This window comes from Stegodyphus dumicola, chromosome 2, assembly GCF_044657685.1.
Source record: "Stegodyphus dumicola isolate Sdum_Otavi_A_Nest chromosome 2, ASM4465768v1".
NCBI classification, from domain to species: domain Eukaryota; kingdom Metazoa; phylum Arthropoda; class Arachnida; order Araneae; family Eresidae; genus Stegodyphus; species Stegodyphus dumicola.
The window spans coordinates 274483006-274497857 of NC_140769.1; the positions used below are offsets into that span (position 1 = coordinate 274483006).

The window sequence follows — 14852 nt, forward strand, 5'->3', positions numbered from 1 at the left end:
AACAATAAATTTCAAAGAATACCATGTACACAGCATCCTGTTTAAACTTAAAAAAAAAAAATCTACGAACTACGCACACCTCACTTTAATAAATTAACATAACAACAATAAATTTCAAAGAATACCATGTACACAGAGTCCTGTTTCAACTTAAAAAAAACATCTACGAATTGCACAATTTAGGCAACAAACGAATCTACGAACTATGCACACCTCACTTTAATAAATTAACATAACAACAATAAATGTCAAAGAATACCGTGTATACAGCATTCTGTTTCAACTTTTTAAACATCTACAAATTGCACAATTTAGACGGTACACACTAATCAACAAAGTAACTAAAATAAATTTCAAACAATTAAAAAAAACAACAATAACGACAGAAATTCATATTAAAAAAACAATGACCATTTCTACAAAATAAGACTAAAATAAAATGCACTTACCATGAATAAATGCTTTTTCAAACAGCAGAAATACCAATTTCGTACCGCCTTTAACATGCCGCCACATAATCACTATCGTATTTATAAGACAGCCAGACACACTATTCAGGAAATGCATTGCTTATTATTTTATTTATTTATTTAGAAATTAGGCCTTGAATAGAATGTAGAATGTTTTTGGTGCTTTATGGAAAGTTATTAGTAGCATGGTATATTGTATTGTAATGGAAAAATTGAAAAATAGTTTTGCTCATTGCTGTATGCTTTGTAGTTTAATATCGTGCTTTTGTGGCTAATAACCTACAGACTGGGCTGGTGGCAGAGCTGGTGCAACAGATGTAGCCACACGAGGCGTGACAGATTTTTAAAATTTAGAGAAGCATTGAGTTGAAAATTTAGAAATAACAATTATTAAATTTGGAGAAGACACTGGGCAGCAGAATTTAGGAGCTGCAAAATTTTTAGAATTTAGAGAGGCAGCAGAATTTAAGACCTTCCAATACTGTATCAGATGGCAAAATGCCTATTGCCAGCCCTGAGTATAGGTGCAATATTTACTTCTTAAATTTAATTTATTTATTAACTATATATTATTTATTTTAGTACATAATTTCTCATTCAAGCTCTTTTTTTTTTATTATTATTAGATCAAGAATATGACAGTCATGAAACGGAGGCTGGCAAGCACAGAATCTATTCATCATATCTGGGATGCTATAGTTTCTGTCAGGGCACAGAAACAGATTCCAAATCTGGAACGTATATCAAATTATATGCGGCGTAAACATAATATCAGCCCTGCTGAACTTGAAAAACAACTCTCATATGCAGTTCAGGATAGTCTGATAGAAATGAAGAAAAGTGTTGGGTATAAAGGTTCCAAGGTTGGAATTGAACAAGAAGCATACAGAATCCCTGAAAAAAATGTTGTAAGTGTGTGTTGTGTTGATATAAAAGTAATTAATGTTAATTATTAATTGCTCACAATTCACAGATTTAACCCCCCCTTTTTATAAGTAATCGTATTTTCTGGAAAAATTTCAGATAATATTGTTACGAAATGTAAAGGCGTGGTGAGATGGCTTCCCCGCAAAGCAGTTTTAGGGTTGCCACATTTGGCGACAATATACCATGAACGGTTTGAGAACCTTCTGGAACGAATTCTTACTGGTTTAGTCCAGAATGTTCCCGAACACAAGCCGAAAGCTATATAAACCGTGCTGGTCTGCAGTCAGCAAGTGTGTGCGACTTTCATCGAGTGTGTGTGCGCCTCGTCTAGAGCGCGAGTTAGTTAGTATCGAGTTGGTGTCTTGTCTAGCAAGTCAATCCCTGCGGAGTCGAACGAGTTGAAAGCCGGGCAGCGAGTGCCGAGTGGGTCGTCCAGTTCACCGAAGGAGTCTCTTAGAATATCGCGGTTAGTGCATCGTCGAGAGAGCGTGTTGAGCTCCGGAAACGACTGAACCGAGAGTCGGGAGCTGTGCTCTGTGTGCCATCGAGTGCATCGCGAGTTGTAGCGTGAAGAGTCTCCAGAGTACGTGGAGTTCCGAGAACGACCAAGCAGAGTCGGGAGCTGTACTCCGGAAAGCAGAGTCGGGTGCTTTGCAGGAAGCTGTCTCCACCGTGATAGCCTGATAACCTGAAGGCTGTGTCACTGATCGTGTCAGCGTGTTTATAGTAGTTCATCGACGATTCTATAAAGTGTTATTGGACCTGTCCTGATTAATATTGGCTAAATAAAGTGTGTTTCGTTACTTCATAAAGTGTCGTCGTTATTCACTCCAAATCTACACGAACCCCGTACGAACTTGTAGGAAGAAAATAACATAACAACTGGTGTCAGAATAATCAAAAGTAAGAAAAGGAAAAACTTAACAATATGTTAAAAAATTAGATAAATGTAGAATGTTTTATGAATATTTTCCTCTTATTTTTATTCTTTTTTATTCTAAAGAGAATGTTACAAAACTTATTTTCAGATATGATTTTTTTTTTTATAAAGGTATTTCTACCAAAATTAACTTTGAAATTTATCCGTCTGAAAGACTATTGGCATAAATAATTTAAAGATATTGCACTTTTCCAAAATGTTGCAAAACTTGAATCTGCAGTATTTTCTGATATATTTTTTTATAAAGGTGTTTCTATCAAAAATAAGTTAGAAATTTATGCATCTGAAAAGCCATTGAAATAAATTATTCAAAGATAATACGTTTTTCCAGTTTGTATTCCATTTGATCTTGTTCAACTGGAAAAACGATTCACAATTGGGTGCCCCTTGGGTTTTTTTTTTTTTTTATTTTTTATTTTTATTTATTTATTTATTTATTTATTTAAATTCTTTTTTGGCAGCAAAATCGACTCCAGGGAGGCAGAATTTTGAGATGACCGCGACGCAAAATCAAAATGAGAAGTCGAAGATTTGCACAAACTCTGTGTTTATGTACCCATCGATCTACTTTCACTTAAAAAACATCAAAGAATTGCACAAACTCGGCATTGCTTGCTGCCTTGACTTTATCCATGTACACATCAATCTTTTTCACTTAAATAAGTCAGGAAGCTAAAACCAAGTTAAAATTATCATGGTAACCAGAAATGGGGATTCATCACCAAAACTGAACAAAATTTGTCCTCAACCGAAGGGGCACTCAATTCTACACTACAGCCGATCTTGTCACCTATCACTCTTTTCTTTTGGGCTTGTTTGCATACATGTGTTTTTATTAATATATTTAAGACTAACATAACAGAATTGATTTTAATGTTATAATTCCTCCATTAATACAAGAACCTTTTTTTAATTGCAATATTTTTTGCTTGTTAAAGATATATTTTAACTTTTTGAGTGTAACACAATGCAACCCAACCCCTAAAAAATGTTGCAAGCTTCGTTCTGTCGAATGTGTTCATCAAAGATCAGTATCATACTTGTATAGAATGAGAAATATGTAATTGTACATGTGATAATAAAATACAAGTAGAATTTGAAAAACTTTAAATGCTGCAAATTAAAATATGTAATTAAAATTTAACTAAAATTCCAAAATTTTTTAATTCTATAAATTAAACTTACTAAACTAAAAGTTAGCATGAAATCTTAAAATATTTTGCTTTTCTTTTTAAATAGAAATAATTTTAAACTTTAATAGTTTTTGATGAAAGATTGATAGTTATTACTGAATAACACTAGTTATATAAGTATGACATCAAGGGCAATGTTATGTAGGATCACCTCAGGGGACAACTGTTATTGTATCTATCTGAAAACAAAGACAATACATTAAACAATAACTTATAATAACAATAAGTCATATCCCTCCCTTGCTTTTCAGATTAATAGTTAGCTGTCTCTAACCATTATTCTATTAGGTATGGCATAAAAACAAAATACTTTGATATTTAAGGAAACAAATCTGACACCCTTTAAATGGAGAAAAAAGAATTATTATATTGTAATTTTGACGTATTGTAAGCAATAGTCTCAAACTCGGATTTCAGATAGGCTGAATGCACAATCTGAAAACAACTTGCAGTCTAGATTAAAAAAAAAAAAAAAAAAAAAAAGTAAATTGAATTTAAAATTTTGCTTACTAAATATTTATGAAAATGCATGTAAACAATAATAATGCAAAAGAAAACATTTTAAATGTATATTTATTTTCTATGATGTCTAAAGGTATACCTGCAAGAAATTTCCACTTGTTACACTTAGTAATTCAAATGTGTTGATGGTTAAATATTGAATTTTCAGATTGACATTTATTTCAGATAATTCTAATATGTTGAATTAATCACTAAATAATTTATTAAACTTGAATTAAAAATAAAAAAATTATGAAAACTTTGCAAGTTTGATATTTTAAATTCTATTTCAGCAAAGAGATGGTCATGATTGGTACTGCTTTGAATGTCATAAGGAAGGTGAAGTTCTGTATTGTTCAACTTGTCATAGAGTCTATCATGAGGCATGCTTGAAAGAACCACTCGGAGAATCTGAAAAACTGGTGTGTGAAGTGTGCAAAGTAAGTTGGTGTGTTTAAACAATTTTAAAAAAGTGATTTAATAAATTATGTTAACATTGATTTTGACAAGAAAGAAGCTAAATATGTTCTAATAGTGTTGAATTAACATATAATTCAAGCTAGTATGAATACAGTCAAAAGTCGTTAATTCGGACACCCATAATCCGGAATGATCTATAATCCGGACCTCAAAGCTACAAACTTTCTACGCATGCGTAAGACCTTTACGGCTGCGAATTTGCGCGTGCGCAAAATACGTTTACGAATGCACGTTTAATGTATAACGGATGGGATAAGCTAAGCTAAAATTATCTAATTATCTATTTCAGTTAATGTTGCAGATTGCATTGTTCCTTAATCTTCAAATTGGATCCGGCTTATTATTTTTTGCAGACTGTTAGAGCAATTTTATAAAAGAAAGCTTGAACTTATTTATTAATTATTTCAAGTAGAATTTCCGATATATATTTACTAATATGTAAAGGATATACAAAGCGAAAATATCTTTCGGAATCCATTAAACAAAAAGTGGAATTGCTGCAAAAAATGGATAAAGGCATATCCTTTGTTTATCTAAACTTTGTTTATTTTTAACGCTGTGGCAATGAATTGGAAGTTGATCTGTCAACACTATCCTTATCTTAAGGGCAGATGTTTTTATTTTATTTGGCTTATAATTGCTTACTAAATGTGGTATTTCCTCTCGATGTACTCTGATATGATTTAAATCAAATGCCTCGTCATTATAATTCGCTTCCGATAGCGAAGAAAGTGACAGAGGTTATTGAAAACGAAAAAATTTCGATTGACAAATTAGTCGGTATTCTCGACACAGCAATTATAGGACTTGAACAGCGGAACTTTGTAACTGAACAAGAAATTATGTCTGTTTATGGAATTAAAGAGAATGTATTATCACATAAAAAAACGAAGCAACTTAAACAACTTACATTGAAAGAAATGTTTAATAAAGTAAACAAATAAATATTAAGCTTTTTTTTTTTTGTAAATTTTGATACCCTTTAGATCATAATTGTTCTTTATTTCATAAATTACGGTTTCATATTTTTAATTTTATAATTTCTGCATGCCATTTTACCAGATTTAAACTGATGATCTATAATCCGGAAAAATCGATAATCCGGAATCGCCGAAGTCCCAACGAGTCCGGATTAAAGACTTTTGACTGTATATGTCATGCTTGAATGCAGTCTGTTGGAAATAGTTTATTCATTAACTTACACTACAACAGATTTCCTTTCAGACTACCTTTTCTTTCAGTAACTGGCTGTTAAGTAATGGATTTCATAATTAAGAAGATTTAGATAATTAAATATAAAAAATCTGATGTGTACACCACATGACTTCCTTGTACAGAATATTAAATTATATGCATTTTTCTTGCATTTCATTTAACTTATTAGATTGAATTAAACCTACTTTGCCGACAGCGCATAAACCACAATAGAATAAATGCATTCTTTAAAATTCACTTTGTTTACCATAGCGACACTCTGGCGCTAGGTTTACTTTACAGTATTATATTTCGTTCATATTATAACTCATAATGCACAAAATTTATATCATTTCAAGAATTATCTAATCGTTGCCACATGTTCTATTCAAATACTATAACAAAGCTAGAATGATGTATAAAAGAAATTAAGCAAACAAAACGAAAAAGAAACAGTTTTTCACAGAAGAATGAGTATTTCTCATTTAATTAATTCAGTTTTCCCTTCGCGACAAGGCAAAAATACATAAAAACTCAAAATATCTGTATTAAAAATTACGAAGTAAATCTTAAATACATATTTCCTTGAAAAAATTCGAGGAAGGATTGAGCATGATTTAATTTGCAATAATAAATGAAGGCGTTTTTTTTTTTTTTTTTTTTTTTTTTTTTTTTTTTTTTTTTTGTGTTGCGAAGCTTTGTCTCTCTAGATTGGCAACAAATCTACAATTCTGCTGTTTCAAATGTGAACAAATATGTCCGCCATGTTATTTAAAACTTAACCGCACTTAAACAGCTTTTAAATTGTTGATAATTGTACAAATATTGCTTCCAGAATTACGAAAGGCATAAAAACTTTAACCGGAAGATAAAAACAACATAATTTAATCATTTTTAAAGCAAAAAATGTACAATTCACAAACATATAAGAGTAAAGAAACTGAGATCACTGAGCCGGGTAACAGAGTGGATATATTTATAAATATATTTATATTTGTTTGCCGAGGCCGATTGAAACCAAAATACGAGGTGCACATCTACATGTTATAGTAGTCTTATATACAAAATTTCAACGTTGTGAGGCTACTCGATTTTGAATTATGCGAGATACGTATGTACATACGTTCGTACAGACGCTACGAAAAATTCTCTTCAGAATTCATTTTAAAGCAGCTTTTTAGTTTTTTTTGGAGGAAAAGAGTCTTTATTCTGTCCTTACGTATAGATATCACGCAAAAACATCGTTAAATTGCATTCGAAAGCGGTCAAAGTGGACATTTTTGTTGAAATATGCTGCCTGAAGCTTTTCGCGATTACAATACTTCCTTTTTACTTCGTACAAGGAAGTAAATAGTGTCAATCCCTCTTTAAAAAAAAAAAAAAAAAAAAAAATCTGATGTGTACACCACATGATTTCTTTTTACGGAATATTAAATTATACGCATTTTTTCTTATATTTCATTTAAACTTATTGGATTGAATTAAATCTACTTCGCCGACAGCGCATAAACTACAATAGAATAAATGCATTCTTTAAAATTAACTCTAGTATTTGTTTACCATAGCGACACTCTGGCGCTAGATTCACTTAACAGTATTATATATTGTTCATATTATAACTCATAATGCACAAAATTTATATCATTTAAAGAATAGAATTATATAATCGTTGCCACATGTTCTATTCAAATGCTATAATAAAGCTTGAATGATGTATAAAAGAAATTAAGCAAATAAAACAAAAAAAAAAAAAAAAAAAACAGTTTTTCACAGATGATTGAGTATTTCTGATTCAATTAATTCAGCTCTCACTTCGCAAGAAGGCATACATAAAAACTCAAAATATCTATATTAAAAATTACGAAGTAAATGTTAAACACTTATTTCCTCGAAAAAATTCCAGAAAGAATTAAGCACGGAATTAAGCATTTTAATTTGCAATAATAAATGAAGGCGTTATCTTTGTTGTTGCGAAGCTAAGTTTCTCTAGATTGGCAACAAATCCACTAGTCTGCTGTTTCAAATGTAAACAATCAATGAGGCGGCATAAAAAAAAAAGGCTTAGCGGCACTTAAACAACTTTAAAATTATTGATAATTCTAAAAATATTGCATACAGTTTTACTGAAGGCATAAAAACCTTAACTGGAAGATAAAAACAACATAATTCAATCATTTTTAAAGCAAAAAATGTACAATTTACAAACATATAAGAGTGAAGAAACTGAGATCACGGAGCCGGGTAACAGAGTGGATATATATATATAAATATATTTATATACGTTTGGTGTGGCCGATTGCAACCAAAATACGAGGTGCACATCTACATGTTATAGCAGTCCCATATACAAAATTTCAACGTTCTGAGGCTACTCGTTTTTGAGTTATGCCAGTTACGTACGTACATACGTTCGTACAGACGCCATGAAAAATTCTCTTCAGAATTAATTTTAAAGCAGTTTTATAATTTTTTTTGAGGAAACGAGTCTTTTATTCTGTCCTTAAGTACAGATATCATGCAAAAACATCGTTAAATTGCATTTGATAGCGGTCAAAATGGATATTTTCGTTGAAATATGCTGCCTGAAACTTTTTGCAATTACTATATTTCCTTTTTACTTCGTACAAGGAAGTAAAAAAGGAGGGGGGCGAAATTTAACACAAAGAAGGGATAGAGGTTTCTTAATGTTGTTATTGAAATTGGATATGTGTATATAACCAGATTTTAAGAGGAAGGTGGTATTAAATATCTAAAGAATTATAATATTGGAAATTTTGCAATTTTTTTATGATGAATACAAATGACGTAATGCAAAACATAAAAGAATTTTATTGTAGCTCATAAGCAGCATTTTGTTCTTACTTTTTGCAATATCTCCGGCAAATGGAAAATTCCTTCTTAAAAACGTTATTAGGTTTGTTTTTAAGAAAGTTACAGAGATGCTTCTTGAGAGTCCCCGAAGAGGCAAACTGCAGCCTGTTCAGAGAATTTTACATTTGAATAGATGAAACTCTTAAGGGAGAAGGTTTAATGAGCATGAAGGGTGACACAGAACATCAAGAACTCTTTATTTGACATTCATTGAAATGTGTAAGGCCATTCATTGACATAATGGAAGACAACATCTTGATGATTGGTCAATTCTGGGCACTTTGGTTTGATTTCTGCTTTTATTTTGTAGCCGAAATATACACAAAGCAGTACTTTTTTTGGAATGCAACTCTTCTCTTGATAGCACTAAAGGAGGTTCTTTTGATTTAACCATGATCTCTATCATTACTATATAGCATCCACTTCTCATCTCCAACAAATTAGCCATTTTTAAAAAAAGAGCTTTTTTATTTTATTTCAGGAAAAAATCACATGCTGAAACTTGAGCAAGTATAGTCTACTTGTATTGTGTTAAAGGTATCCATAAATCATAGTACCATACATACCCATTCTTTTTCAAATGATCATTGTACTGTCTTTTGAAATTTCACTTTGTCTGATAGTTCTTGGACTGTATAATGTTGGTTTTTAGTGATAGCTTCTTGTAATAGGTCTTTATTTCCAGAGGATGGTCGTCCAGAGTGGATATAATTTCTAATGCTGAAATTCTCACACTTTAACTTCTTAAAACCACATTTAAACTGTATTATCAGAAACAACAGTTTGTTCATATATACCTCAAGTTTAGCGAGCAGTTTGACTAGTATTTTTCTTTCCTTTTTAAAAATAAAATAGCATAAAATGAAGAAAATGAACTTTTAGGTTCTCCATTTTTAGCACATTAAAACAATTATGACACAACACATTCGATTCTCTTCTGTCCCGCAGGAGCGTCTTAAACAAAGGTGCGCCGTCACGAAAAGGTTAAAATTCCTATATTAGAAAGTGTTTTTCTTATATGCCACCTAAACTGCGTGATTTTTTGAGGGGGGGGGGGTTACCATTTTGGTTGGTGGAAAAACAAACTAATACCTAAAATTACCTAGAAATTTTAATAATTTTTTCTGCTTTATCAGCATTAAAATTATATAATTTATAGTCTTACGACACAATACCATACATTTGATTTTCCTTAAAAATTTAGTTTTGAGATAATTTTATTGCAAAATAATATTGAAGGCACATATATTTGCCTTAATAAAAACAAGATGAAATTGGGACAAGACCTATCTCTGTTTCATACTTTATTGTGAGTTGTAGACTGTTTGTATGATTTTATTTTTATTTATTTATTCATAAAATTGTCATGCTTGTTTATGTTTTACAATAATTTTTTTCATGTTTCTTTTTCCAGATGATCAAGTCAAAAGATGCTTTTAAGTTAAAAAGAGATGATTTGAATCTCTTGTTGGGCTATACTTGCCTTAGGTTAAAAGAAAAAGTATGCAATGTATGTATTTATTACTTTTAGAAGTTTCATCATTTTATTTACTATTACTTTTAAAAGTTTTTCAAACTTCAAGTTAAATATGGTATACGGGATGATGGTAGATGGTACCGTACTTTGTTATAGCCCCCAACCATATTTGGTGATTTTGGATTTGTGCCAGGATCTCGGCTGTAATTTTGCCAAGGTCATGAAGCGTAAATTCATATACATAGTCATGTAAAAGTAAATAACACAATATATAATAACAATAATACTCGCATGTATTTTTTTAAGAGTCCTTATTATTATTATTGTATCGCATGTAATCGTTCCAGTCAACTGTAGCACTTCACATATATTAAGCTGCTTGTTACACCATTTCGTAGATGTCACCTGCTCTGCCAAAGAATACATAAATCTAATAGCAGTGACGAATGATATTCTGGAACTGCTGAACCAGTTTTTAACATGGGGTGCCCTTCTTTTCCCAATTTTTAACATTGTGCCCTCAAATGGTTTTTTTTTCATTAGCATAAAGTTTCATGTTGTGGACATTTCATTACCATCAACTTGTATGTCAGGTAAAAGACCTCTCTCTTGAAAAAATGCTAGAGCATCCACTCGTTACTTGGTAAATTAAAGATTCAATTTATATACTTTCAAATAATTGAAATAATTCTAATAAATAATGCGAATTTAAAAATATCATCAAAAATGAATAATATAAGAACATGCAGTGAGAGCAAAAATGCAAATCTGTGTTTATACATAATTATGCGGTGAGGTATAAAAGCACGCAGCCAGATTTTAGTGAAATATCTCCCTTGATTGGTGATTCAATCTGGGGGCCCACTATAACAGAGAAGTACCAATGTTACTTATACCATTGGAAGTTTGAGATTATAACGTAATTTTAAATAATAGCAAATTTTTAAATTTCAGTTGTCATATCAGTTAATGAGTATTAACTTTGTTTGGTGTGTTAATTGAAGGAAAAATTTGCTTTCTTTGATTATATATATATATATATATATATTTGTTCTTATAAAAATAAGCAATTTTTTTACTTTAAAAATCTTTTCTAAAAGTTGTAGTATCAGAATACAATTGAAGTATTTTAAAATGAAATGAATTGAAGCATTATAAGATAGAATGATTACTTTTAGTTTGGGAAATATTTTAATTATAAAATTTTATTATGAATGATAGGGAATTACCTTCTAAGAAATTATGGCATATTTTCGTGGTATAAGAGGTTAGTAAGTCCTACTAGCAAATTAAAGATTCTTGGCTTGAATCCCATTGAGAGCAGAGTTGATTTTTCATATATCCTGCTGCAAGATCTCTCTGCAGTGATTCCCAAACTAAACCATTTACTGGTTAAAATTCCTATATTAGTAATTGTATATATTAGTGTAATTGTATATATTAGTAATTGTCTATATTAGTATTTACTGGTTAGTAAATGGTAAACTAAAAGTATGGAAATATGAATTCAGATAATAATAACCCAATAATATAAAAACAAAATGATTTTTTATATTATTATATAACAGTAGGGAATAAAACAAAATCATTCATTATCAGCTGGATTTGGTTAATTAAGCCCTTCTCCAATTGCCCCTTTTAGTGGGAGAGAAGGTAATAAATTATCATGTTCTCTCTTGCATACTGTTATATTATTTTTTTATTCATCAATTGCAAGGATGCAGTTGGTGATATTGCAGATTCCAATATTGATGCTTGCTTGCAGACCTGGGTAAGGAAATCTATGATGGGAACTGAAACCAGTGCTGTCTGGGTGGGTGCTTAAAAACTGCTAGACCACTGGCAGTGCTGTTTTGATGCCGTTAGACAGTACCTAGAATTGTAACAATATATGTGTTTCTATCCCTTCAGTAATTTCATTGTTATATTTAATAAATTGGTGGCTTTGTATCTGAATGTCCTGATATCTAAAGTTTTGCCAACAGAGGATAATACGCGGTATTTGGAGGGCAGTCAAAGCAACTCAAAAAATGATACTGAATAGTTCTGGTGCTGTCAGAAGTACAAAAAAAGTGCTTCTAAGTTATAAAAATGGTCTCTGAGATTGAATAAATTATTTTCAGAAGAGCTTAGTCTATGATCCTTACTGTTAATATGGTGCAACGGCCTCTATCAGTAAAAATTTAAACTTCATTCTCTTAATTTATTTTTTGTACATCCAGTGTGGTATCATAAGTGGGTGTGGTCAAGATTTTCCAAAAAAACTGTATTCTTTTTATCCACCCAATAGCACTGCTATACAGAGTTTATGCAGTGTTTACTGAAAATCTTGCATATATGTAAACAGTCAAAAAATTACTGTGGGGAAATTTTTTTTTAAAATTTTCATATTTTCTTTGAATTGTATGTTTATGTGTATGATAATATGTATTTTATAACCCATTTTTGCTTTTTGATTTAAAATTTTGATGAGTAAATTTCATTTATTAATTAATAACTCTCATTTAAGAAAATATGTATGATTTATCTCTGTTTATAAATTTACAGAGTCGTGAATTACATAAGGTTCATCATAAGAATGATGAAAAATGGCGTTATGATTTTTTGATATATGAAAAAATGGATTTGTCTATCATTGAAGATAAAACACAAGATAATGTTTATAAACGCCTTGAAGAATTCCAGGCAGATGTTCAAACATTGGTCCACAATGTTGTTCTTTACTATGGAGGTAATTTATTTTTAAATGCCGATGTGTACCTTAACACGTTGATTGCCGCAGCACTTCTCGGATTCTGGTCCGAGAAGCCAAACTGATTTAATCATATTATATTATTAAAAATACTAATTATGATTTGTAACAATCATTAAAAAATTTACAGGATGGTTTTTTTTTTTTTTTTTTCCAAAGTATCCTATGAATTATCTCATAGTCGGCTTTTATTAGATAAAGCTCTTTGCAGAAGCCCACTATTTGATTCATACAGACATGCTTCGACTTGTTGCCTCAGTACAGCTAAAACAAGTGCTAAGCGAGTAAGTTGTTCAGCGTTATGTCCGATCTTGGATCCAAAACATTACATTTTCATCGATTTTAAATATTGTTGTATCTATTTGTTTACAATAAAATAATAAATACTAAAGTATGGAAAGGAAAAGCCGATTACTGAAGTCGATCTCTAATCTAAGTGAGTTAGAATCTGAAGAATTTTTTTTGGAGATGGTAACAACAGTAGTGATTATGTACCTCCTGATGATTCAAGTGAGCACAGTGATAATAAATTTATTTTCTTCCAGGATGCCATCCATTTGTATTTACACTTAAAAACTATGAATTAACTCGTAGCGGCGCAAAAGTGGCAAGTCAAGAAACTATGAGATAACTCGTATTGGGCATCCTCAAGAAGAGCACTAATATGAGTTATCTTGTGTTGGACAGTCAGCGTGTTAAGGAAATTAATGATTTTTTTTATTGTTTTCTTGAAAGTGTAATTTTTTTACGCACTTAATTATCTTGAAAGTGTAATTTGTTAGTAAAAAAATATCATCGGACTTTTATTATGCATATATTTTAAAAATTATGTTCTGAAGAGAAATGAATATTTTGTTCCTGATCTATATCACTCGGTAATCTGTCTGAGACCAGAAATAGAGATACGAAGTGCAAGTCAGCTTTATTGCCCAAAATAGTGCCAAATATTTTCAATGGGAAAAAGTGCTGAAATAAATATTTCTGTGAAAATTTCCCCAGAAAAGAAATCCAAGCTTTTTTGCTCAAACATTTTTGCTGAAACATGAATTGTGTTACAAATAATATCACATTTTTCCATAAAAAGTAGATTATTGCCATCTACAATTATTACATAAAATATCTCTTACAAATTTCATGTAAATGACATAAATTTTTGCACTGTTATTGAACAGAAATATACTTTAGGTCACAGATTGTCATGGTATTCATAATATACAGTAGTAAAAACTTGCTTTTCCTATAAGAAATCCTTACATGAGGTATCTCTTTTAAAGTAGTACAGTCACAAGTCATTAATCCAGACTCGTTGGGACTTCGGCGATTCCGGATTATAGATGATCAGTTTAAATCTGGTAAGATGGCATGCAGAAATTATAAAATTAAAAATATGAAACCATAATTTATGAAATAAAGAGCCATTATGATCTGAAGGTTATCAAAAGTTACAAAAAAAAAGCTTAATATTTATTTGTTTACTTTATTAAACATTTCTTTCAACGCACGTATGCATAAAGCATACATTACGCATAGTCGAAATTAGAAAATTGCAACCAGAAAACTATTTGATGTGTACTCGTGATATTTATAATGACGAGGAATTTGATTTAAATCATATCAAAGACGGAATACATTGATGATGAAATACTACATTTAGTAAGGAATTATAAGCTGAATAAAATAAAAACATCTGCCCTGAAGATAAGGATAGTGCTGACAGATCAATTTCCTGTTCATTGCGCACCGCGATCCCCCCCAGAGCAGCTTCAAATTGCAGCAATTCCACTTTTGTTTAATGGACTTCGAAACATACTTTCGCTTTGTAGATCCTTTACATATTAGATAATATGTATCAGAAATTCTATTTGACATAATTGAAAGTTCAAGCTTACTTTTATAAAATTGCTCTAACAGTCTGCAAAAAATTATAAGCCGGATCCAATTCGAAGATTAAGGAACAACCCAATCTGCAACATTAACTGAAATAGATAATTACATAATTTTAGCTTATACCGTCCATTATACATTAAATGCGCAGTCGTAAAGGTCT

The 14852-nt window shown here is 30.8% G+C and overlaps 1 protein-coding gene across 5 annotated transcripts in view; it reads left to right on the forward strand.

The window, feature by feature from the left end:
* Positions 1 to 14852, forward strand: part of LOC118187354 (zinc finger MYND domain-containing protein 11-like) — a 101926-nt gene that overhangs the window by 47903 nt on the left and 39171 nt on the right. For 4 of the 5 annotated variants that reach the window (XM_035357553.2, XM_035357551.2, XM_035357554.2 and 1 more), the window contains exons 2-5: positions 1097 to 1378; positions 4325 to 4471; positions 9991 to 10086; positions 12601 to 12784. In XM_035357553.2, the coding sequence (XP_035213444.1) occupies positions 1106 to 1378; positions 4325 to 4471; positions 9991 to 10086; positions 12601 to 12784 (700 nt within the window). In that variant the 5' untranslated portion in view covers positions 1097 to 1105. The remainder of the gene's footprint in view (positions 1 to 1096; positions 1379 to 4324; positions 4472 to 9990; positions 10087 to 12600; positions 12785 to 14852) is intronic. The other variant, XM_035357555.2, reaches the window with a different exon arrangement.